Here is a 25,480-nt window from a genome sequence, read left to right as displayed (position 1 = left end):
GTGGGTTATACCCACCACCTAATACACTGCTGGCATTTAATAAATGTTTGTTGAATGACTGACTTAGAAAATATTCTAAATCCAATGATCCACTCTCTAGAATATATAAGGTGTGGTTCATGCTCTGAGTCAATAGACATTGGTTGTTTTTCTTCATCCTAAAAAAGGTTGGTTTGGTTTGCAATAAGTTAGTAAAAGCAAGAAAAAAAATTAAATGGATGAAGTTTGAAGCTCAACAAATCAAGAGTCTGCCCCAGTTTCAGTGTTGTGGTCCAGATTAAATGTCTTCCCTAAAGGGCCCATGTGCCCCCCAAACTCCCAAATGCCACCTGGCATCCTGGCCCCAGGGGACCAGGCCAAGACGTATCAAAGCACAGGATCCAACAGACCACCACCGCTGGCAAAGAGCCAAACACATGCAAACCCGAGATGGGGTTTTAAAGGGCTGTTGAGATTAATTCCCTTGAAGAAGAATGAAAACCAGATGCCTCCCCATAGGAAGAGAGAGTGCCGAGGACAACACAGAGAGGGTGAGGAGGACGCGGGAGAGCAAGCGTGGAGGGAGGTGATGGGGCGTCACGAGCGATGCTTACCCACCGTTAACCCCAACAAACTGAAGGTTCTTTTTGGTCCCATTACCTCCTGCACGGAAGCCATAGTCTTTCTTTTTCATTATGGATTTAAGGCTGGTCGACGGGGAGATCTCTAGGCAGACACAACATCACAGGTTAGAAGAATCTTGGGGATACCCCAGAATGCAGCAAAACCAGACCTTTGCTTTCAGGGGATTCAGACTGAAGGTGTGCGAGGAAGCAGAAAGGGACAGGGAACTAAATGATGTCAATCAAATATTTTGAAGGTCTTTGAGGAGGCCCAGCCTTCTGGTCAACGCCAGCCGAGCTGTCGCTGATCACAAAGCCCCCTGTGTGGATCTCAGAGCAGAGTTACAGGAGCCCTCTCTAGGACAGCCAGGTGCCTTTGTTGTCCCCACCTCACAGCTGGGACATCGGAGGCTCACATTTGCTCAGGCAACGGCAGAGCCAGAGCCGAACTTGGCTCCCAGACTCCTGCTCCGCCGCTGCTCCCGGGCACCTCGGCCGACCTCCCTGGCTCATGTGCCAGTCGACACCTGTGATGTGGGGCAGGCACGCACACACGTGAGCAAGGGCACACATCTTCCGCTGCTGTGCTCAAAGGGACAGGGGGCAAGACTAGAACCAGCACCGAACAATGAGGGAGCAGCCGGTTTGTGATCTGCGGCAGGAAGCTGACGCACACGCTGCTCGCTGAGCAAAGTGAAGTATGGTTCCACTTTACTCACAGAGGAGAATGTGTGCTCTGTTACGAGAGGAAGTGCCACTCAGCCACAGGGCCAACTGCCATGTGTGAGTATCACTCCATCTCTCACACCCACACACACACACAGAAAATATTCAGTGAAATATTTTCAGATCTCAATATCATGTTCCTCCAAACCCCAGCTGGAGAAAACCTCTAGTGTGCAAGAACAGGAGGGGACCAGAGGAATGAAGAGCCCAGGAGATGACGGAGGGGCCGAGGCGTAGGGCACACACAGCCAGGGCCATTCTTTGCCCCATACATTGCCTTTGCGCAGTGCAACTGAGAAACAGGGTGGGTGCAGTGCTGCAGGCTTGGCAAGTGAAGAGTGGGCTGGATTTTAGCTCCCATGGACCCTCCCTGGCTGGCATCTCTGTGCCCTGTGCCGTGTGAACAGCTGTACGTGCTGGCCCTGCAGTCAGTCCCCATCGTAGAGCCAGGACGAGAGTAGGGTATGGAGCCCCCACTGTTACGTGGATCAGTCTTTATTCCACTGGGTTCCTGGAGGGGCTTAAATCTTTTTAAAAACATACTCATGCAATTAAAACCCCTTTTCCCTTTGACTCGTCATGGAAAGGAGAAACGGTTCCCCGTCTCGGGCACCAGTATTTACCCCTGGGTGGGGAGGCGGCGGGGGCCGGGGGCTCCTTCTGGGCTGGAGCCTGAGCGGAGCAGGCAGACAGCAGCAGGCTCAGGGAGCTCAGGAGCTGGGTCTGGATGCTGCTGAGCTTGGAGGCGGGCTGCTTGAGGGCGCTGGCCAGCTCCGGGTACCCGTGCGCCAGGCAGCTCCACTGCTCCTGCAGCAGCTCCTGGATCTTCTTCACGTATTGCCCAAGAGTGGCATCTGCAGGTGAGCCGGGCGGTCTTCCCGGGCGCTCCCTCCCTGGGAGCTCTGAACCTGCCTCCTCCCTCCCTGCTGGGGGCGCCTTTCTGTCGCAGTTCCATGAAGAGCCTCCTGCTCCCCTACCCAGACCCCGGGCTCCCCCCTGAGGCTCTCCCCGCTGCTCAGAGCCTGCTTCTTCAATCCGGAGCTCAGTGGAGAGGCAGCTATGTAAAGAGGGGTTGAGGACCATCTCGGGTCCCTGCAGCAGTGACAGCTGGGGCGGTGGCACCAATCCTGCTGGGCTCAGATCCCTGCATTTGTGATTGTCCTGTCCCCACAGAAGGCCATTCTCCTCTCCTCTGGCCCCCCCGCCTTCGGATCCCGTGCTGCCCACAAGGTTGACCCCAATGCTCTTGTCACACAACTCCCTGGCCAGGAGTCTGTGGAGAGGGTCAGTGTTGACCGTGGCGTCAGTCTGGCCCCGCGTGTCTTTGGTGTCCTCCTGGCTAAGCTTTGCTGCCAGTTGAGCCACGGTGTGCTCCAGCTCCTGAATCCTGTGCCCCCGGGCCTTGACCTCCTCCTCCCGCTGCTGGAGGGCAGCTCTGACGCGGGCCAGCTCCTCAGTTCTTGCAGACAACTCACCCTCAAGGTCCGAGAGCTGCTGCTGCAGGCCGGAGACACTGCCGGGGTCCAGGGTGGCAAGACCCAGGCTTTCCTCTGTGACCCGGACGCCGACGCTCCTCACATCCACCTCTACAGGTGGCGGCGGGGGGATCTCGCTGATGTTGAGCTCGATTTCCTCCAGGGGGAGCTCATTCTCAGGGGTGGGTGATGGCAGAGGTGGGGGGCTTGGTGTTGGGGAGCCAGGGGTGACCTCCATCTCTGCTTCTCTGGCTTCGTGTTCGTCTTCGGCATCCTCCAGAAGTAAATGTGCATTCTGGGATGAGAAGGGAGGACTTGGGGGAGAGAGGTGACTTGGAGCCTCTTCTTCACCCCCTGGAGACTCAGTCCCCTCCCGGACCTGCTCTGGGACCCCCGGCACCAGGTCTCTAACCTCTCTGACCTTGGGCTGAGCCGCTGCTCGTGGGGTGGAGCTCTGAAAACCTGCAAATCCTTCTGCAGGGCCAAAGGAGCCGTCACAGACACTGCCCTCGCCCTGAAGCGGAGGAAGTGCGGGAGGCATGGGGGCACCTGAGTTTAGGCTTGGGTCCTCCGAGGCCCTGTTTTGCGGCAGCGTGGCTGGCATGCTGGACGCTCTCAGAAGCTGGGGCCGTCCACTCCCGGGGGCGAGCTCAGCCTCCCCCGGAGCCGCGGGCTCCAGCTGTCTGGCAGTCTCGGCCAACAGGGCCTTCCTGCGGAAGCTCACCTCACTCCCGCTGGCGGGAGCTCGGGGGTGACCCCCGGGCGGCAGGGACTGGGCTCGCCCCTCTGTCCCGAGCGACCCCTTCCTCGGCACCACTGGGGACCAGTTCTGGTGGGGAAGAGTAAGAGCAGTGTGGGGGCGCGCCCCGCTGTCGGGAAGGCTGAAGTTTCGGGGCAAGGTGCTAAACTTGGCCTGCTTGGCCCTTCTGTGGATGGGAATCCTTTTGATGGTGTGGCCCTTCTCGATGTCATCCACATACTTGAGGAAGTCCAGGTCTAAGTGAAAGCCATATGGGGTCTCCACGGAGTAGGGGTGGCTCTTGGGAGGGTCTTTCTCTTCATCCCCCTGAGAGGTCTGGTCTTTGGCTGGGAGAAAAAAGACGTAAAAAAGAAGCACAATGTTAATAAGATTACAAGGTTGTGAGGCCCAATATCTGTGATTTTGACTTAACGCTCTCACGTGAGACTTCTCCTAAACACTCCAGCCTCTAAATTATGCAGAGGTGCTCAGAAGACCATGAGGAGAGACCATGGTATTAAATCAGTGTATACTTAGCCAGTGTCTGCCAGGAAACAGGTAGAGGGAATCGTTTCCAGTGTGCAGTGTGCCATCTCAGCTACTACTGCGGAATCTGCCTGCAGACCAGCAAAACAAAACAGTCTCATGCTGTTTTTCTGGGTTTGAGTCAGGTAATTGCTGAACTGAAGTGGCAAGGAATTTGCCAAATCAGGGTATAATTATGAACATGGAAGGTTTCAAAGGATGAGATACGCAATTGTCTCAACATTCAAAAAGAACCTTGCATTATTCAAGTGGGTACTAGTAAACCTTGCTAAAGCCAGATATCAAGGAGTTATGCCTTCTACATTATTGAAGCTTCCTCAGATCCCTGAGCCTCTAGGTACATGAAGATCAGAGAGAAGTGGGACACGGAATCATGCACAGCCCATGCTCTTTGCACCCGAAAACTGCTTAGTGCTTAACAAACACGAATTCCACTTTCAAAAACTCTTGCCAAGTAAAGAAATATTTTTCACAGACTGGAATAAAGGTTGCGAGGGAAAAGGGACAATTAATGTCAAAAGGGACATTGGCATACATCCTCCAAGAGACGTGGGACTCATGACTTTTCAGGGCAGCCCAAACTCGCGGGGACACAGTGATGAGGAAGTTCTCCATCACGCCAAGGCCCCACTGATCTTGCCTCCAACAGAGGACGCTGATGACAAGTCAGCCCTTTGCTTATCTGAATCCTAGTAGCCTCCTCTTCAGGTTGAAAAGTGTTTGCTCCTTCGATGTTCCTCACGTGACACCCCTTATTATCGCTGTGACATTCCACTAAACATGCTCTGAAAATGCTGAGCTCAGGAGAGGACGTTCGTGGAGAGCACAGAGCCAAAGAATACGGACTCGAGCCTGCTCTTTGTCTGAGCTCTGTGACCTCCCTGTGTCCCCTCATCTGTAAGACAGGAATAATAACAGGTGGTAAGATGAGACTATTGGGAGGACTGATTAATTAATACATATAAAGTGCTTAGAACAATGCCTGGCACATGATAAACATTCCATACATGCTCGATACTGTAGTTATTATCGTTGTGGAAGCCCAAAACATGGAGAACTGAAGCCCATAACGGAAGCCGATTTGCTGGATAACAGGAGGGGCTCCACCAACTCTGTGTGGCAGACTGACTGCTTGGTTCTCAGGGTAACAGCCCGGGGGCAAAATTACAAAACAGCAGTAACTCAGTTTACTTACCTCAACCACTATTTCTTGAGCACCTATGTGTTGGTGCTAAGCTGGCCCCTAACGACACAGAGATGGATCAGGAACAGCCCTGCCCTCAAAAAATGTACGGTCAAGAAGGAGAAACACCAACAAGTAAGTGCAGTGTGAGAGGACAGTAACAGAGGCACATCAAGGAGCAGTCCTCACTCCTGACTCATTTTCCCCATTTCTCCAGAATGACTTTCTTGGACTTGGAGGTTAATTCTGCCTCGGTAGGAGAGGGATGACTTCACAAAAGCAACATTTGACTGGGCGTTAAATGAACAAATAGCAGTTTTCCAGGAGAACAAGAGGGTGAAAGACATTGTAGCTGTTTATCTCCAAGATGGCGCCATCAATTCCTACCCCTCTAGACAGGCAAGGGAAGCCCACATTGAGAGCTGTGGTCTATTTCCTCACCCCTCTGAATCTGGGCTGGCCTGTGACTGCTGTGACCCCAAAAAAATGGCGGAAACGATGCTGAGAGAATTCCAAGGCTAGGTCATAAGAAGCCTGTAGGTTCCAGCTGGGTCTCTTAGAAGGCACACCCAGTGGGAAGCCGGACTCCGTGTGAGGAGTCCGGCTTCCCTGAGACTGCCACGCTGTGAGGAAGCCCAAGTAGCAGAGAGAGGTCACGTGGAGAGAGTGGAGCGATGCCCGGCCAGCCCAGCCCAGTGCAGGCAGGAGTGGAAGAGCCTTCAGATGGCTGTGGCCTCAGCCACCACCTGATGTCAACAAGAGGAGGGACCCCAAGTGAGAACCACCCAGCTGAGCCTCTGTTAATAATCATGGCTGTTTTAAGCCACTAGGTTTTGGGTGGTTTGTTATGCAGCAAGAGAGAGCCAGGACAGGTTCTAGTTAGACATCAGAGAACGTGCAGAGGCACGGAGCTGTGCAATTCCACAGTAACTCAGGGTTCCGTAAACGCAGTTGATACGGCTGGAACTGAAAGTGTAGTGGAGAAGGAGAGGGGGAGAAAAAGATACAATTGGCAGGCCAGCAAAGCCAGGTCATGAAGCAACTTGTGTGCATGCCAACAAGCTTCCACTTCACTGTCTAGGTAACAGGGGCATCGAAGGGCTTTACACAAGGGCGAGACTTGGTCAAATGTGATTTCACCCAGGGCATTCTTGCAGAGCATTAGAGGACCAGCTGGGAGACTGCTGACAAGGCCCAGGTGAGAGAAGCTGAAGGGATGGAGAGAAAGGGCAGGGTACAGAGAAGGTGGAACGATGGTGTTCCCTGGGGCACATTTTGGCTGCTTTTCCCCTATGGGTGATGACATACTGGGGCTGAGCTCATCCCACTTGCCTGTCTAATCTCTCCTGCGGCCGGTGCCACATGATTGTCAGGGGACTCTGTGCTTAGGGAAGTACAGTCATCACCAACGAGCTAAACGAAGCCAGCCAGACACACGAAGGCTTGAGTCTACGAGCCTCAATGCCGAGGGAGCCGCAGGGCCTGTGGGCAGTTATGTCAGAACCGCCACGGGAGACAGAAGGAGGCACTGGTGCTGATTCCCAGGATGGTCCCCTTTGGGTTCCAGAGGTCCTGTGGCAGATACCTGGACTCCAGACGGATAAGGAGTAAACACTCCTCCAGCACCCAGAAGATTCCAAATAAGTCCCATTTACCCACACAATTGTTTCCCAACCTGCTTTCCCCCAGCAGTTTCAGTAAATGAGAGCACTTGCTCTCTGTTAGTTTTGCAAGCTGAACCTGGCTGTAGTCTTAGGCCTCCTGGTCCACCCTGCAGCTGCCCGGATTACAGGGACAGGCCAAGTCAGAGAGGAGATATTTGTCTAAAGTTAAGTAGAGAGCAGATTTATGACCCAGAAGGCAAAGAACTCTCCTAAAGGAGAGGTTGCATTATTTATCTGCTTATTGCCTCAATTCAGTAGAAATGCACTGATTTACCGAGTGGCCTCTTGGAGCAGGTCCAGAGCACAAATACAATAATAGCATCAAATAAGAAACTGCAGATTCAAAGGCAAAATCTTCCACAAGGGAGACCGAGGGGAACCAAAGGCGTCTGGAGCCTGAGCAGCTATCCAGGATGACAGGTTTCGTCCGTGCTTTCCTAAGCCAGCACTGTGGGGTATCGCGCGCACACACACACGCACACACACACACACGCGCACACACACACATCCACCATGCTGCGTGCCTGCACCCGCCACCCTGCATCCCTCTCTTTCTCCCAGTGCAAGAGGAAGGCAGGACCTTGAACAAGGGTGCCTGACCTGATATGCTGGGAGACCTGCACTCCCAGTAAGCTCTGCTCCTCTTAATTCCACCTGGTGACGGGTACGCAGGAGCTCAGAATTCTGGGCACTAAGCCAGGGTGAGAATTCATCAGGAGCACTGTCTCTGCTCAAAATGAACTTCAGATCGGATAACCCAACGCAGAGCCAACCTGGCTGGATTAGAGTCCTGCCTTGGTCATCTCCTCCCTCTGTGATTCTGGGCAAATTATTTAATTTCCCTGTGCCTCAGTCTCTCCATTTGTAACTCAGCAATCATGATTCCTAATTCACAGGGTTTCTGTGGGTGTTGTCACTGATGGCGGAGAGCACGGCGCAGGCCCTCAACGAGGGAGCGGAAGACAAGGACGGCTGGTTCTCAGTGGGGCAGGGTTGGCTGAGGATGTGCTCTCTCCTTGGAATGTTCAACTCTGTTGGGACAACAGCCCCAAGAGGGAATGATAGTCCAAGAAAATAATTCTGGAGAAACTGGGAAAATGAGTCAGGCAAGAAGGAAAAAGTAAGACAGACGAGGCTCGGAGCTGCCTAGACCTCCCCCCTGAGTCTTGGTCTGAGGCACAGCAGATGGCTAGGCCCTTGAAAGGACCTGCAAACACAGTCACAGCCTGAGAGCTGCACACAGACACGGGAAAGGGGATCGGAGGGGCCAGGGAAGGAGGGATGGCCCCGTGATTATCTTGAGGGACAGAGTGAAGTGAGGCAGGTGAGCAAACCAACCAGAGGCATTTAAACTGAGAAAAAAGGTCCAAAAGCCTATATTCAGTTCCTAAAGGAAATGGGAAAAGCAGAAACTGGAGAGACAGTGGCCAAAAATACAGCCAGAAAGAAGGGGAACTTAATGAGCCTCTTTAACAGGCTGAGACAGCGACGGAAGCTTCTCCCTCTCCTGCCTTTATTTTGTGAGACGTGCGTGCCCGGGGAGGGTGCCTTTCCTGAGCAGGTTGTGAACAATCACGTGGGAGCTGCCGTGTAGGAGGCTGAGCAGGGACAAATGAGGCAGGCAGTGACGACAGGCCCCAGGGCACTGAGGGAATTAGCTGGTGTTCTGTGGGACCACGTCCACGGATGCACTGACAAGACAGCTCTCTGGGGAGAAAGACAGACTCTTGAAATACACGGTGACTGCATTTGGAAAGAAGGACGAGGCAGGGCTGGAGCTGCTGTCTGGTCCCTAGGTCTTGCGCCAGCGAAGGGTCAGGTGATTCAAGGGGGATTATCGGCTCTCCTGTTTCCTGACATTTGGTGATCTGGAAAAAACATTTCACCAGAAGTCAGGAAGTCAGGGTCTAGTCTACGACCTTTGGCAAGTTTCCTGCGGAGGGAAGAGGGGAACACTCATCGAGACATTTGCTGTGCAAGATGCTCATTACTCAAGAACCTTACATGCATTAACACCAACCCCGTGCAGTAGGTATTAATACCTGCCCACGGACCAGGTATGGGAGACTGTTGCAAAAATAACCACAACTATACCCCACTCTTGGGTGGTCCCCTCCCACACTGACCCTGGGCTTGGCCTTGTGATGCTCTGGCCAGTGGGTGCAGTGCACAGCACACATGACACATGCAGAGACTTGAAAACTGCTTGCACGTTGGGGTTTGTCTGTCCTTGCCATGCTTGGGACCCTTCTGCCACCATGTGAACAAACCCCACCAGCCTGCTGGACAGCAAGAGACAGGTGGCCGAATCACCACCAATGCCCCAGGAGACACGGAGTCGACCACCAGACATGCAAGGGCGGCCATTCTCAACCATCCCGCCAAGTCACCCAGAAGACCTGAGACACACGAACAAGCCCAGCAAAGGTCAGCCAGGCCGGCACAGACCAGAGCAACGGCCTAGCCAAGCCACAGAGTCTCCTGAGAAACAATAAATACCTTTCCTTTGAGTGAATAAACTTTTGAGTGGTTTGTTACACAGCAAAGCTAACCGACACAAGAGGGGACTGAGGCTCAGAGAAGTTCAACGACTCGGAGACACACAGGTATGAAGGGAGCCTCTTTCACCACATTGTGTCTCTCACTTAGACCTCAAGTTCCTCATCTCTAAAATGAGGGTAATGAGTGAGAGCATCCTGCTCCCTTCCTGGTGCTTGGATAAGATGCGAAAACACTCTGAAAATTACACAAGTCTGATATAAACATAAGGCTTCATTCTCATTCCTTACCATTTTCTCTCGTTCATACCTGAAATACATGGTTTGGGTCTCCCAGCACCGACTGTATGGGGAACGTGTCCTGCAGGGTCCCCCAGGCTATTTCCAGGATTGATGGTAACAATCCCTTCCAACCCATGTGCCCACTTTAGACGGGGGTACCCAGCAGCCTCCCTACCCTCTGTCTTCTCCATCATAGGGAATGATGACCGTCAGTCTCTCAAGCACTCTTCATCTGATAAGTCTGTAAAATTCATCAGAAGCTCTGAAAGAAAGAAAGATTAATTAGAGTTGAAATAAGTCTGGAGGGAACATAGCACCCAAGGAAGTAACAGTCATCTCTGCCTTTCTCCCAGGGGTGCCCATGAGCTCAGAGGCCTCCAGGGAGGGAGATTAAAAGCCTGTACACACCCCTAGAGTCCAATCCTGGGTGTGTCTTCATGGAATGGTAGCAATGGTCGACACCAAAGGAGTCAACCCCTCACTTGGCAGACAAGGAAACTGAGGCTCAGAAGTTGATTGCTCTGTGCCAGGCCTCAACACATTAGTGAAGGAGCTGGAACCAGACCCAGGGCTCCGACAACCAGCATGGTGCTGTTTCCAGAACGTCAAGAGCTGAAATCAACTCGCCCCATCATGGTAAAAGAACTTTAATCCATTTTCAGAAAAAGCTGGGATCAGGGTACCTATAAATGACCACTGACACCCCGATCAGCTTCAAGACAGAGGTGAGAGAATTCCAAGTGCTGACCCGGAGCTGACACCCAGAGGTGATTTCTTTCTTTTTCTTTTTTTTTTTTTTGTGTGAGGAAGATCAGCCCTGTGCTAACATCTGCCAATCCTCCTCTTTTTGCTGAGGAACACTGGCCCTGGGCTAACATCCATGCCCATCTTCCTCCATTTTATATGGGACGCCACCACAGCATGGCTTGCCAAGCGATGCATCGGTGCGCACCCGGGATCCAAACCAGCGAACCCCAGGCCGCCGCATTGGAGCACGCGCACTTAACCGTTGGCGCCACCAGGCCGGCCCCCAGAGGTGATTTCTGATCATGCTACCTGGGTAGCCAGAGGACGAAGGTAACAATCAAGCGGAATACTGTCCTGGCTCTGAACTTGGGCACCTTGAGGTTCGATCATAAATTTCCCCCAAACTTTTAATCCATTCCTAGGACTCTTTCTTAGAATGGTAAACAACCTGGCTCCAGCCCCCATTACAACAAATCACCCAGGAAATTGGCCTTTTATGGTTGCACCTCCACACACATCAGGATAATGAGTTATCTGTGACACCTCAGCGGTGGGCGTGGGGTTGTTTTAGGAATTCCTACATGCTTGACAACAACTCCAGGGTTGGGGGGGGACTGGGAGTGAGAGAAGGGTGAGGGGCGGCCCCCAGCAACGCAGGATGCACAAGAGGGGAACAAACAAGTAAACTGAGAAGAGGGCGGGGAAAAGCAGGCCTGTCAAAGAAGAGGAAGTCCCAGGTCTGCCCCACAGGGAGTACGTGTCCCTCTCTCTGCTTGCCCGGCTCTCGCTCTGGCTCCTCCAACCACGGGCACGCAGCTGAGAGGGGCCTTTCCCTGTGCAGGTGCGACGGCCGAAGGGCAGGCAGAGACACTCCCTGCAGAGGGGATGCCCACACTAAGTCCCTCGCTCACCTTTGAGGCAACTAGTACTGGAGTTTGGAGTGGCACAGAGCTGGAGTAGAGGAGGAGCAGGAGTAGGGATAAGGAGGGTGGTGGTCCTGGAGGCTGAGTGTGGCCACTACGGGGGCAGACAGTGGAGAGGCCTGGAAGGTTCTAACCTGGGGCGAGGGAGGTCATCCTTGTTAGAAAGGGAAGGTTCTGAAACTGCCTAAGTTTGATATGGATAAAGAAAATGTGGTGTGTGTATATATATATATATATATATATATATATATATAACGGAATATTATTTAGCCATACAAAAGAAGGAAGCCCTGCCATCTGAGACAACATGGATGGACCTGAGGGCATTATGCTAAAGGAAATAAGTCGACAGAGGAAGACAAATACTGCATGATCTCACTTATATGTGGAATCTAAAAAACAAAAACACACGAGCTCACAGATTGGTGATTGCGGGGGGCGGGGAGTGGGGGAATAGAGGAAGTGGGTGAAGGAGTCAAAAGGCACAAACTTCTAGTTATAAGTCCTGGGGTTGTATGCGTGGCACGGCAACTACAGTTAATTACACTGTACTGCACATTTGAAAGTTGCTAAGAGAGTAGATCTTAAAAGTTCTCATCAGAAGAAAAAAAATGCATAACTATGTTGGTGTTGGATCTCAACTAGACTTATTGTGGGTGGTCATTTCATAACACAGACCTATATCAAATCATTACGTCGTATACCTAAAACTAATACAGTGTTATATGTCAATTATATCTCAATTTAAAAAATATATACAATGAAAAAAAACAAAAAGAAAAGAAAGGGAAGGTTCCCAGGCCGAGGACACTGCTTCGGGTCTGGGTGCCGCGGTCCGCGGTCTGCAGGAGGCGGTGGAGCCCCCAGATGCCAGCGGGCAGAGAGGCTCGGCAGCTCCAGGGTGAAGCCTGGGGAGAAAGTGTGAGGCCACAGACCCTAAGCTGGGCCCCTCGGCCTGTCTCTCCAGCATCACGGCCTCTCCTCTCCCTTCTGCCCCCTCTTCCTGCCACCCCGTAACATGACTGAGCAACAGGCAGGCTCAGAGCACTTCACATACTGGAATTCTCTCATGCAATCCTCACCTAAGCCCAAGAGGATCACTATTGTCCCCATTTTTCACATAGGGAGACTGAGGCTGAGAGGGGTTACAGGCCTCCCAAATCACATAATAAGCAAGTGTTGGGGAGGAGTTGCCCTCATGCCTAACCAACGCCAAGCCCGTGCTGGGAGCGAGGTCACTTGTGAACGTCTGTCCACCCTGCGAGGCAGCCGGATGCTGGGACGGATCCCCAGCTCTCTCTGAGGGGAAATGCTCCCAACGGATGCTCCTCGTCTTCTCCCACAGCGTCCCTGAAATGCCGCCTGGGCATGAGACGGCAACTGCTCTCTTGGGGCCTCCTGGCCAGAGGCATGACCCTCTCCAAAGCTGGACTCCAAGCAGCAAGGCTCCCCTAGGCACAGCAGACAGAGCTCTGGATGCACCAGCTCTCACCCCACCTCGGGGAGCTCGGTCTCGCACACTGCCTATGGTTAGAGTAGGACTCAGCCCTTCATCTAGCACATCGGGGAGCCTCAAATAACTCTGCAGCACACAGTAGGTCAAACCTCCCTAAAAAGAACCATAGAGACCTCTAACAGTTCTCTTTGACTTGACTTGGAATTAACCATTCCAAGGCTCCAGAAATTAGACGGCGCTGACACCCCGGCTCTGGAGGGGAGGGCCCAGCAGGCTTTTGCTCCAAGGGCTCCAAACTCAGGAGGGAAGGGGAGCTGCTGGCCCACATCCGGCTGCTTCCAGCCCGCCCACCCCAGCTTCTCCACTTTGGCCCAAGGTCTGACGGCAGACACCTTGGAACGTGGCTAAGGGGGCTCTCTTCCCGTGGGTGGATGTTTGACGTGTTCTGGTCAGTGGAAGCGAAGAGTAAATGCCACATGGACACACTGCTTTGTCTGCAGTACAACAGAGTAGGAGAAATGGCCTTGTTGGATGGAGCTCCCCTTTAAAATTCTGACATAAAACAATTTGTTACTTGTTCTGTTAAGCTGCCTCCCCCGTGTTCAGAGCCTGCGGTACCCGGCGTGTGATGGAAGTTTTCATCTGTTTGAGGCCCATCTCAGGCTCAAGGATGTCTGATGAGGTCCCATCTTCTCTCATCAGCTCATAGTATCCTGGATGTCTGAGGATTTCTGGCTTTCTCTTTCTCTAGCCCTTTTCCCCACGGATCTGTAAGCTTGTGAAGGTCAGAATTCCTGCAGGACTATTTCAGTCCCCCCCTGCCTCCACACCCCCTGTACCTTAACATGTGGCAGTCACTCAGTCCACGGGGCCATCTCCAAGTTACAAATGAGGAAAGGAGGCCACAAGGAGGCTATGTGGCGAATGCGGAGTTATCCAGTTAACTAGGGGCAGGACTGTGTGTGGGACTCCATCACCCCACACAGCCACTCAAAGCCAACGGGCAGCGAAGAGGTGGGACGGAGGCTGCCCGTTCAAACTCCACCGAAGAGGAGGCACTGGCAGCCAGAGCGGGGCCATGTGTAACTACCAGGCCAGCAGGGTCCACACCCAGCAGCGTGGACTCCCCGGGTCTGCCCAGCTCGGTAGTATATGCCCTCACCCACCCCCTCTCCCCACTTATTCCTCTCATAATGCCATTTTCTATCTCATTTCTAACCACAAAGCCAAATGCAAAGAAACCTTCCTTTACCTAGTCCTGAAACCGAAACCTAGTTCTGTACTTTTGTTCTCTTCAAATCTCTCTTTATTCTGCAATAATAAAAATGCCGTATTTCATCCCAGAACAGGCTGCATGCCAAAATAAACGGCACCTTGGATTTCCTTGAAAAGAAAGCTTGGCTCAAAGCACAGCCTTATTGCCATGAGAATTCTTGGAGAATTCAACCTTACAAAGTCAAATATTTAGCAAGGTAGCGCACCAAACAGCCCTCCTGTCAACCCCCACATGGTCTCTTGCAAAGACAAAGCGCTCTTTCCGAAAGAGAAAAAAAATTACCCTACCTCGTACGATCCTGCCAAAATGATGAGAGGCTCCTGTTTCCCACTCCAGGGCCCCAAACCCCGGAGTGCAAACGTCCCCGTGCTAAGAAGCAGAAGGCGCCTGACAGCACCGCCTCACACAAGAGGGCTGAAGCCCAGACACCGGGGCGAGATGCACGCCTGAGAAAGATTCTGCGAGACGAGTTCTCCAGCCGGCTCACTTCCCGCGACCCCGGAGACAAAGAGATAACTCATGCTCCATAAATGACACACTAACACAAGCTCATTAACTCTGCTCCCACATTTTTCTGCAAGTGCCCGTCATTTTTGCCTGCATTGCAGCAGCTGAACCCGGAGCTTCAGGAAGAGGAGAAAACTGTCGGGAGGAACGCTGGACCACAGTACCCTCCCTCGGCATCCTGCCCCTGCCACAGCTGGAGCAGGAGCGCCAGCCCCTCCCAGAAAGCAGCGGCTGCTGGACCAACCGGAGTGACTGCTCCTGAGGTCAGCCAGCAGCATCGGCTTCCCAGCTGTTAAAGGATTTGGTCAGCTGATCTGTGACCTTGCTGGAAAAGCAAATCCTGACTTCCTTTCTGCTCCCGGGAAGAGGGGTGTGGGGTCAGGAAGGACTTCAATGCTCGATAAGCTGATACCGGATCTTGCAGAAAGAGGAAGAAAGTGCAAATTCTTCCACTAGAAAGTTAGTTCCCAGAGCTCTACCACTGGGGAGGGACACATCTAAAGACACGAAACAGCACACCCCCGCCTCCCCCACATCCAGGCGCTCACCTGGGGGCCACAATTCATTAGGTTTTTCCTCCTGCCTTCCTGCAGCTGATGAGGCTCATTAACAAAATTGTTCCTAACGAGGATGCAGCTTCCTTAGGAGTTGAAACCCTCCAGTGGTGCCTCTCGTTCTTCCAGGCTCTGCTTTAGAACCCCCACCCCCCGCCCTGCCTCCTGTGGTCCTGCAACCTGCGAAGCTTCTGTGAACAAGCCCAGACCGCTGGCTGCCCTGATCACTCAGTGACTGAAGTCTGTTGGCGGAGCAGGAAGAAAGAGTGACCAGTGAGTCCCGGCCAGACTGGCCGCTCCTGCCCCCTGCCACTCTGCCCATCTGATGCCCCGAGCACCGAAACGCACCCAATTCTGGCAGAAAGAGAAAAGCGAGGAGTACCTCCTGGAAGGACCCGGCAGGGCTTCCAGCTGCAGTGCAGAGCGGTGACTTGGGAGGGGCAGTGCAGGAGCAGGGAGACGGCAGCTGTTCGAGGAAGGTCTGGGGATCCGGCCGCCCCACTGCGGCCGCGGCTCTCGGGAGCAGAGGCAGGTGTGAGGGCTGGCACAGCTCCAGGCTCTCCAAGCCAGCACCACTGCCCGACCTGAGGGAGACACGGGGGTGGGGGCGGTCAGAAAGGGGCCAGGAGAGCGCTGGGCTCCTGCGGGCAGGCTCGGCAAGAGGATTACAGGGCCAGGCTCTAGTCAAACGAGGCTGTCTGGGGAAAAGAAGCCCCGTCAGTAAGATGTGTCGAAGCAGCTCTGACCTTCAGACACTGCCTGTCAAAGAGATGTGCTTTCAAAGGCTAGGGCAGATTCCACACTGAGATCGATGCCAGAGCCAAGAGTCACCCTGAAAGGCTGCCTGCACCCAGCCCAGTGCACCTGGAAAGCACTCACATCCCCAGTCCATTTATCCGCACGCCAGCCTGGGGCCGCCAGATGGGGTGAGCATCCCCACGGTACAGGTGAAGAGAGACAGACAGAAGGGACTTCCCCTGGCTCACCCAGGAGTGTGTCTGGATTAAAATGAAGATTCCTGGGATAGAATTCTGTGTTCTTCCCACTACACTGGATCACATTCCGTATTTTCCTTGGAAGATTCTAGAGCATCTTGTTGAAGAAGGAGGTTAAGAAACTTACCAAAGGGCACGGGATGAGTGACGGACAAGACTATGGACCACCCACACTCACTTTCTCAACTGCTGAAAGTACTTTTCTGTGTTAACTAAGTACACAGACCAGACCATCAAGATTTTTTAAAAAATCAGAAATATACCTTGAATTCTGAGGTTCTATGAAAAAATACACTGAGGAGCAAACTGCCTCCCTGATAGATTTAAAATAGTCATTGGCCATCCCTCCCAACTGGCTGGAGAAGGTTAGAGGCAGGTGACTTCTCACAGGAAGCTCAGGGACAAGAGCCCAACTTCATGTGACCACCAAGCCCCCCAGAGAAGCCCCTGCACCACACGAGTTTATCCACGGGAGCTTTTCTGGCAGGAATCACTTAGCTGAGGAGCACTCTGCCTCCTGTTGCAATTTAGAAACCTTTGACTTCTATGGCTCAGGTCCCTTCCGCCGCAGGATGGGAAAAGGTGGACTGTCCAAGCCAGGCAAGATGGGCACTAGGCAAGCGGGAAAACGAGATGGAACTATCTACGAATGTGCCTTTTATCCTAGGTCCCTTAGGCTTTTGCACTCTGCTCAGGAAGGTCAGCCCTTGGGCGGTCTGTGCGATGATGATGAGGCAGGGCTGAAGAGAGGCGCTGGTTAGGGCCCCGCACTGCTGGAACAGGGCCTTGAGGAGCAGCCCGGGGCAGCCACGCTGTTCTGACCAAGCGTGACTCAGACGGACGGAGAGAAATCACGCGTGTGAGACCTGAGGTGGAGCAGTCAGGGGAATCAGCGCTTCCACAGACTGGCCCCTCACAGCGGAGAGCGTTCTCAGAGAGGAAATGAGGCCAACTGCAGGCAGAGAGGCGGCTGCACAAACCCGTGAAAAGTGCTCCTTGGAGAAAGAGACGGCGTCAGGGCCACCGGGAGAAGACCTGCACCCCTCCTCCCTCCCTCCATTCAGACCTTCCAGAAAGCACCTGGTCCTCCACTTGAACACACTGTAAGGTCAAGATGCTGGTAGACAAATGAGGAGGGGGCGTGAGCAGGCAATTCAGAAAAGAAGAAAAACCAACAGTTAATACATGAAACGTTCAACCGCGTGAATCAATACTCAGATGCTGGGTAAACACAGGAACGCCACAGTCTGTCTCTATTCTACACGTGCCAGGCACTCTGGGTCCATTCCAAACACCATCCAGTCTAACGCCCTCCACAACCCTCTGAAATAGTATTGCTGTCTCCATCACCCGAGGACAAAGCTGAGGCTCAGAGCGGCTGCCCAGGAGGAGACGATCAGCACCAAAATTCAAATCCAGTTACCACGCTGCTCTAACCATGGTACACACAGACTCGCTTACAAGTCAGAAAAAAAAATTTTAAAGAAAGAGCCTGTGTCGATCAGAGTGTGGTGAGAAGGGGACACACCCTCCCCAGAAGATTCCAGCGGAGCTGGGGCAGCCGCAGCCCACAGGGGAGCTGCACGTCCGAGACATGATGGGCGTCTCAGGTTCATGGCCCATGCGGTCAACACAGCAAAATAAAACAGTGAAGTAAGAAGAGGAAGAAGGTCACAGTGACACGTGACTTCTTTTCTTGTTGTAAAAAACCATCACCGTTACAATGTCTTCTTGGAAGATAAAAAATAAATTATTTTGGGAAAAAGGTTGGAAATCACCATAATCCTACCACCTCAGTACAACTAGTTTCATGTCCACCTATTTTGCATATTTTAACATAATTGCAGAGCAAGTTCTAATGGTGGTTAAGAGTCTGGGCTCCAAGTCAAGAAGCTATAGCTGGAATCCCAGCTCTGCTGCCCACTGTCTGTGTGACCTTGGACAGATCACTCAACCTCTGTGCCTCTGCTGCCTCACTTGTAAAATAGGAATAGTAGTACCCTCTACACACTGTGGATCTGTCAGGAGGATTAAATAAGATGATAATACATGTCAACCACTTAGAACAGAGACTGACATGTAGTCTGTGTTCAATAAATAATAACTATATTAGTTACAATAATGTAAATTCAATTTTATATTTAAAATTATATCACATAACCAATTTAAAATATAGCGATACCTGCTTTATAACGATTACTGTAAATGGCTCTGCAGATTCCACTGACTTAGGCCTTATTTGCCAAACCCACTCCCTCGTAGAGGCCAGTCCACCTCAGGTTTACCTCTCCCTTCAACGCTACCAGATCACCCAGCCGCAGGAGGGCCTCAGCACAGGTGTCCTGGGACGTCCCTCAGTCCAGGTGGCTGAAACCCAGCTGCCACACATGCTGATGAATGGTTAAGAGCACAGCTTTGAGGTAAGGCAGACAGGTCAAATCCTGGCTGTGTGACCTTGAGCAAACTTCCTGATTCAAGAAGAGCCCAGCTCAGTGCACAGCTGTGAGGGCTGCCTGAGATAAGTGTGTAAAGCGCTTGTGCCAATGCCTGGTGTGTAATAACACTCACTGAATGTTAGCTACGATTACCTTTTAAATCCACAGTTTTTAAGTAAGAAAAGGGCAGGGATCATGACTGTTATTTACCTCCCTACTCCTGACAGTTGGCGTGGTGGGAACCCAACAAAAATGTGTTGAATCAAGGGAATAAATAAATGGATGAACAGATGGATCATAGAGACTGTCCAGAGCTGGAAAGGATATATTTTTTAACAGCTTTTTTTAGATGCAATCTACATACCATACAATTTACCCATATGAATTGCACAATTCGCTAGTTGTAGTATCAGAGTTGTGCAAACATTGCTAATTTTTTAAATTGTGATAAAATATACATAAAACTTACCATTTTAATCATTTATAAGTGTAGATTCGGTGGCATGAAATATACATACAGTATTGTGTAACCATCACCACTACCTATCCCCAAACTCTTTAATCATCTCCAACACAAACTCTGTACCCATTAAACAATAACTCCCCTCTCCCTCTGCCCCCAGCCCTGGTCACCTCTATTCTACTTTCTGTGAATTTGCCTGCTCTAGGCACCTCATATAAGTGGAATCATACAGTATTTGTCATTCTGTCTGGCTTATTTCACTTAGCACGTTTTTAAGGTCCATCCAAATTGTAGCAGATAACAAAATTTCATTTCTTTCTATAGTTGAATAATATTCCATTATCTGTATGTAGCACATTGCTCATCCATTCATCTAGCAACTAATACTCGGCTTGCTTCCATCTGTGTCGGCTCTTGTGAACAATGCTGCTACGAACATCGGTGCACAAATATCTGTTTGAGTCCCTACTTTCATTTATTTTGGATCATACTTAGGAGTGAAATTGCTGGGTCATATGGTAATTCTATGGTTAACTTTTTGAGGAAACACCAAACTGTTTTCCAAAGAAGCTGCACCATTTTACATTCCTACCAGCGAAGCACGAGCGTTCCAAATTCTCCAAATCTTGACCAACATTTGTTTTCCTCCATTTAAAAAAAATTATTATAGCCATCCTAGTAAGTGTAGTAGGTGTGAAGCGTTATTTCATTGTGGTTCTGATTTGCATTTCCCTAATGACTAATGATTGTTGAACACCTTTTCATGTGCGTACTGGCCATCTATATATCTTTTTTGGAGAAATGTCTATTCGAGTCCTTTGCCCACTTTTGAATTGGGTTGTTTTTGCTGTTGTTGAGTTGTAAGAGCTCTTTATATATTCTGGATATTAACCCCTTACAGATATGTGACTTGCACGTATTTTCTCTCATTCTGTAGGCTGCCTTTTTGCTTTAATGACAATGTCCTTTGATGCACAAAGGTTATTAATTTTGACGAATTACAATATATCTATATTTTCTCTTGTTGCCTGTGCTTTGGTATCATATCCATGAAATCACTGCCAAATTCAATGTCAGGAAGACTTTTCTTAATGTTTTCTTCTAAGAATTTTATAGTTTTAGCTCTTAAGTTTAGGACTTTGATCCATTTTGAGGTCATTTTTGTATATTGTTTAAGATAAAGGTCCAGCTTCATTCTTTTGTATATGAACATTCAGTTTTCCCAGCACCATTTGTTGAAAAGACTACAATCTAATTTTAGAATATTTTCTTTCTTTTCTTTTTTTTTTTTTTTGTGAGGAATATCAGCCCTGAGCTAACATCCATGCTAATCCTCCTCTTTTTGCTGAGGAAGACCGGCTCTGAGCTAACATCTATTGCCAATCCTCCTCCTTTCTTTTTCCCCAAAGCCCCAGTAGATCGTTGTATGTCAAAGTTGCACACCCTTCTACTTGCTGTATGTGGGACGCGGCCTCAGCATGGCCGGAGAAGCTGTGCGTCCGTGTGCGCCTGGGATGGGAACCCCGGGCCGCCAGCAGCAGAGTGAGAACACTTAACCACTAAGCCACAGGGCCGGCCCTAATTTTAGAACATTTTCATCACCCCCCCCAAAAAAACCCATACATGAGATTTCATTCTTAGAAGGAACTAGGAATATAAGTGAGTTACTGAGAGTTAATAAACCTTGGCACTCATAAACAAAAATTAGTTCATTACAAGAGTTTACTGAGAACTTTAATTTTCTGTTCTACAGAGAAGTGTGACCACCACCCCTCACTAAACAACACCGATAAACTCCTGTGCGTGCACACAGGCCAAGAGCTGGAGTTCTGCAATTCTCAGGAAGGGTGCCTGTTACTAGTGCAGAAGACACCTGTCCTGCTTTTCTGCGCTCCCGGGCACCTCGTGCACACCGTTCCTAAGCTTGGGTTATTTCCTTCCTTAGGAGTCCCGCCTCCCCAGGGTTGAAGGCAGAATTTGCAGTGCCAGCCTCCTTCATAGCTGGGACTCAGCCATGGGACCACACTCAGCAGGCAGAGGGACCCAGGCCAGACCTCCAACCAGAAGAAAGTGCCCTGGAAAAGGTCAGCTGCAGGCAAGTGACCCTGGGCTGGGTGGTGGAGTGACCTGACCTCCATTAATGAATTCGTACGTAGGCCTGCTAGAATTAACCGGCTCTGGCATTTGCAGCGAAGTCCCTTGACCGCTACAATGCAGCATCAGCGTTGGCTTGGCGTTTAATTACCTCGATTCTGTTAATTTACATTACTGGTAGAACTACTTTTCGGAGTTTCTGTTGATTTGTCCTGAGCATTTGCTGCGTGACCATTTTGATTATTTTTCTCTTCCCCTTTCATCCTGTGTTATTTCCAAATTCTTCCCCACTGGAAAGTGGGAGTCAATGGGCTCAGTGGGCTACAAGGTCTTCTGCGTCTTGGTTGAACTGGGCCATGGTCAAAAGGCCTTGGGAACCACAGCTTGGAATAAACCGAGGAATCAGCCTCCCGTGCTTCCTGGGTCATTTCAGTGAAAGGACCTCGATGACAGGCGCAGACACACCCTCCACAGTGGGGCGCCCCCGCAGCCCCCTCTTGGGCAGCCCCCACTCCCGGCATCACTGAGCCTGGTGAATCCAGTGAAGCCTTCACAGGCGTCAGCCTGGCTCGGGAGCACGGCTGCAGGCGCAGACGCTGCAGGGCTGGCGTGGGCCGTGGCATCTGCCTCCTGGGTTGGGAGGAAGATTTTTCTTGGCACAGCCTGCACATCCAGGAAAGTCAGTGAAAGCAAACTGAGCCTGACAAGTAATCTCCAGACACCTGGGTGGAGCCATGATGTTTCCAGATTTTTCAGGCAAGTTGGAAGGCTTTTATTATTATCTCACAGAGCCCCGCCTGGCCCTCTAGCCAGCACAGTCAGAAAGGAGGGGGCAGGGCCGCCCCAAGGCTTAACGGTTAAGTGCGCGCACTCCGCTACTGGCGGCCCGGGTTTGGATCCCGGGCGCGCACCGACGCACCGCTTCTCCGGCCATGCTGAGGCCACATCCCACATACAGCAACTAGAAGGATGTGCAACTATGACGTACAACTATCTACTGGGGCTTTGGGGGAAAAAAAAGAGGAGGATTGGCAATAGATGTTAGCTCAGAGCCGGTCTTCCTCAGCAAAAAGAGGAGGATTAGCATGGATGTTAGCTCAGGGCTGATCTTCCTCACACAAAAAAAAAAAAAAAGGAGCGGGCACAGCGATGTGGGTCAAACAGGGATGACGAGCGCTCAGCCCCAGCAGGACGCACGGGGGATGAACAGAGAGATGCAGTGAGGGAAGAAGGGCTCCAGAAACTTCTATCCACTGCACTTTCCCTTGAAGGAGCCAGGGTGCGCCACAGTGCACCACCTGGCAATACAGAGGAAGGTCGCCCTTGTTCTGGTTCGGGTTTGGTTTTAACGTGAGTCAAGTCACTAAGAAGCGGTGCTGCTGAGGTTCACATCCCTGTTTGTATCCCCACAGCAGCTCGCGGTGTCACAGACGGTCGGCATACAGAGCACAGCATGGGCAGCTTCCTTAGGTAACTGATGAAGAGAATAAAGATGCTCACATCTTTCCTTCCAGCCGGATCATGGGGCTCTTCAAGTCCAGGTCTCTCTCATGCATCTGGGTATCCTTGAGGGCACCAGCGGGGGGCCCTGCCGGTTATCTACTGCTGGGAGCAGAGAAACATACAACTGACCTGGACATTACCACCTTCACCTATTAATGGGGAAACTGAGGCTCAACGACTTGCCCATCCCACACAGAGGGCTGTCTAGACTCCCGGTCCAGTGCTTTCCTTTATAAACCTCATGCTGGTGGCACTGGTCTGCAGGGCAGTATTGGAGGACACCGAATTGATGGCTTCTTTGAAAACAAGCCTTGTGGCTGGTGTCCCCAGTTTAACCGTGGACCAATGGTGTTACTGTGGTGAGAGAGTGGAGAACTGCGCACACGTCAACCAGGCACTTTCTCTGTACAGGGTCCCCTACCCGTCCCCGCTCAGCCCCAGGCACTACGTCACAGCTCCCCTGTCAACGAGGCAGGAAGGCCGCCTCCTGGCCCAGCCTCAGCTCGGTGCTGTGTTCAGAGAAACAGCAGTTAAGTAGGAAAAAAGGGATTGGAGGCCATCCAAACCTTCCTGCAGTCTCTAGAGAAAACACCGAGGGGGGGAGCACTGTTAGCACAAGGCGAAGTCGTCACATTTTTCTCTCCTATCTCTGCTCCTCTCAGAATCTGTTCCCAGCAAAGCCACTGCCCCAGAGGCAGGGCGCTCTGTCCCAATTCGCACGCCCACTCTGCCGCCCAGCTCTTCACTTGTCACCCCTGCACCTCGGGCAGCTGCCCCCCCATCCTCGGCCAGTCTCTCAACCCTCATCACCGGGAATCCCAGTACTGGCTCCATGTGTCCAGCGCTTTCTCATCACTGCGTGACCCCAATCTGCTTAACAACAAGGGGGAACAGCCAAGCAAACGATGCCAGAAATCTCCTCAGAAGGGAGTTACTTGGAGGCTCCACAGACAGAGAAGTTGCAGCTACTCACATGTTAACAGTTCTATTCCCCGTCACACCTGTTTTACAGATTAGAAAACTGAGGCATAATACTAATAATAAATAGTTATGTTGTTATTACAATGATAGTTATTATTAGCCAGACACCGTCTGGTACTGTACAAATGAAAACCTACTGAACTTCACAGTGACTGTACTGGGTAGGTGCTGTTATATCCTTTTCACAGATGACAGGCTCCAGGCACAAAGCATGTCAGTGGCAGGGCTGGAATTCAACTTGAGGAGTGACTGAGTGCAGAGACCAAGCCCCTAACACGGCGTTCGCCGGCTTCCAGGTTCTGGTTTTGTAGCCACCTGTGAAAGGAGTGGCCAGTGGAGTCTGAAGAGAGAAGGAACCAGACAGAAGGTTTTCCAAACGAACGAGTCCAACATTAATTCCTCCATCACCAGCCACACTCTTTAAATATCAGATGATTATTAAGAACAAACAACATTTTGGGGCCATGCAATAGGTCTATAAATACGATACATTTATTTGCAAAGGAACAGACTAAGAACTGCAGTGACTTTCTAAATGACTTAAAAATCACTTAATCAATACAACACAATTACTTTTCAAGTAATCTTTGAAAGTTCCAAGGAGTCTTGAGGTGTTTAATTACTATTTAACCAGATAACAGCAGCAAGTTACACAGATATCAATTTTAGAGAAAATGCTCTTTGCAGATCTAGCAGTCAAAATTTCCAGCAGAAAGATGTATTTTCAGGCCTGATACACGGGTTTTAGGTTACAAATTAATTTCCTTTGTCTGTTGTTCACCAGGGCGGGGGCGGGGCTGGTGCAGGGTCCAGGCTCCCGCCTCGTGTAACTCGCAGAGAGATGTCCCTCCCTGCCATGGGGCAGTTTCCCCAAAAGCAGAGGCAGGCTGCTGCGATGACTCAGCGGAGGACCCGGGTCCAGCCCAGCTTTCCCCGAGGCCTCTGGCGGACATAAACCACGAGCAACCAGGGGCCAAACCTTGAGCCAGGAGTTTGCCTGGATCCCACCCACAGGGCTGTACACTGGGAGGGACCCAGGAGTGAAAGCAACAGACACGAGTGGGGTAGCGTGGACGCAAACTCAGCATCCCTGGGGCAGAACCCGGGTTTGAAGAGGCCCGCCAGGTGATCTCTTTGCACACGACAGTTTAAGAAGTCCTGCCCTGACCTACTTTAGAAGCATTTTGTCAACTGTGGCTCAGTGCTCCTCCAGCTGTACCGTGCGTGTACATGTCGCGAAGTCTCGTTAAAGCGCAGATGCTGATTCGGTCGGTGTGGGTGGGGCCTGAGGATCCGCGTTTCCAACAAGCTCTCAGGAGGTGCTGCTGTTGGTCCCAGCACCCAGGAGCCAGGCTCGGGGTGGGTGTGTGTCTGGGTGGGGAGGGACGGGAGGGTGCGGCAGACCCCGGCACGATTCCTAGCTGCAGTGCTTGCAAGCCGTGTGACCTTGGCCACGTCACTCCACCTCTCTGAGCTGGTTTCCTCAGCTGCGAAAGGGCCTCTGTGCACCGTATCAGGCTGTTCAGATGTGACAGGCCTGTGATTAACACCCACTCGGCCTGTCGAAAACACTCCAGCAGAAGCTGTGGTGGCTGTTGTTTCTGAGGGAAGGATGAACCTAGTAAGCGCTCAATAACCGCTCATTGTTATTATTTACTGTGCCTGAGGCACCCGCTGTCACCCTCCTCCGGTGGCTCTGTGTGCGAGGTCAGGTATGATCTGTCCTGTTCCGAAGATTACAGAGCCTCAGTAACTCGGGCCATGTCACAAGGACAGCGACAGGCAGAGCGAGGGCTGCATTCGGATCTTCCTGCCAAGCGTCCAACGCCCA

At 51.5% G+C, this 25,480-nt stretch overlaps 1 protein-coding gene across 2 annotated transcripts in view; it reads right to left on the bottom strand.

Moving 5' to 3' along the window:
• Nucleotides 1-25,480, bottom strand: part of KANK4 (KN motif and ankyrin repeat domains 4) — a 62,839-nt gene that overhangs the window by 19,912 nt on the left and 17,447 nt on the right. The window contains exons 2-5 of one of the 2 annotated variants that reach the window (XM_087417125.1): nt 15,561-15,762; nt 9,891-9,977; nt 1,952-3,889; nt 594-705 (exon numbers count right to left, since the gene is read on the bottom strand). In XM_087417125.1, coding sequence (XP_087273251.1) covers nt 594-705; nt 1,952-3,889; nt 9,891-9,909 — 2,069 coding nt within the window. In that variant the 5' untranslated portion in view covers nt 9,910-9,977; nt 15,561-15,762. The remainder of the gene's footprint in view (nt 1-593; nt 706-1,951; nt 3,890-9,890; nt 9,978-15,560; nt 15,763-25,480) is intronic. The other variant, XM_004431433.3, reaches the window with a different exon arrangement.

The sequence above is a fragment of the Ceratotherium simum genome, chromosome 2, assembly GCF_057802395.1.
Source record: "Ceratotherium simum simum isolate JZ-2026a chromosome 2, ASM5780239v1, whole genome shotgun sequence".
NCBI lineage: Eukaryota > Metazoa > Chordata > Mammalia > Perissodactyla > Rhinocerotidae > Ceratotherium > Ceratotherium simum.
This window is presented reverse-complemented; position numbering and strand designations above follow the sequence as displayed.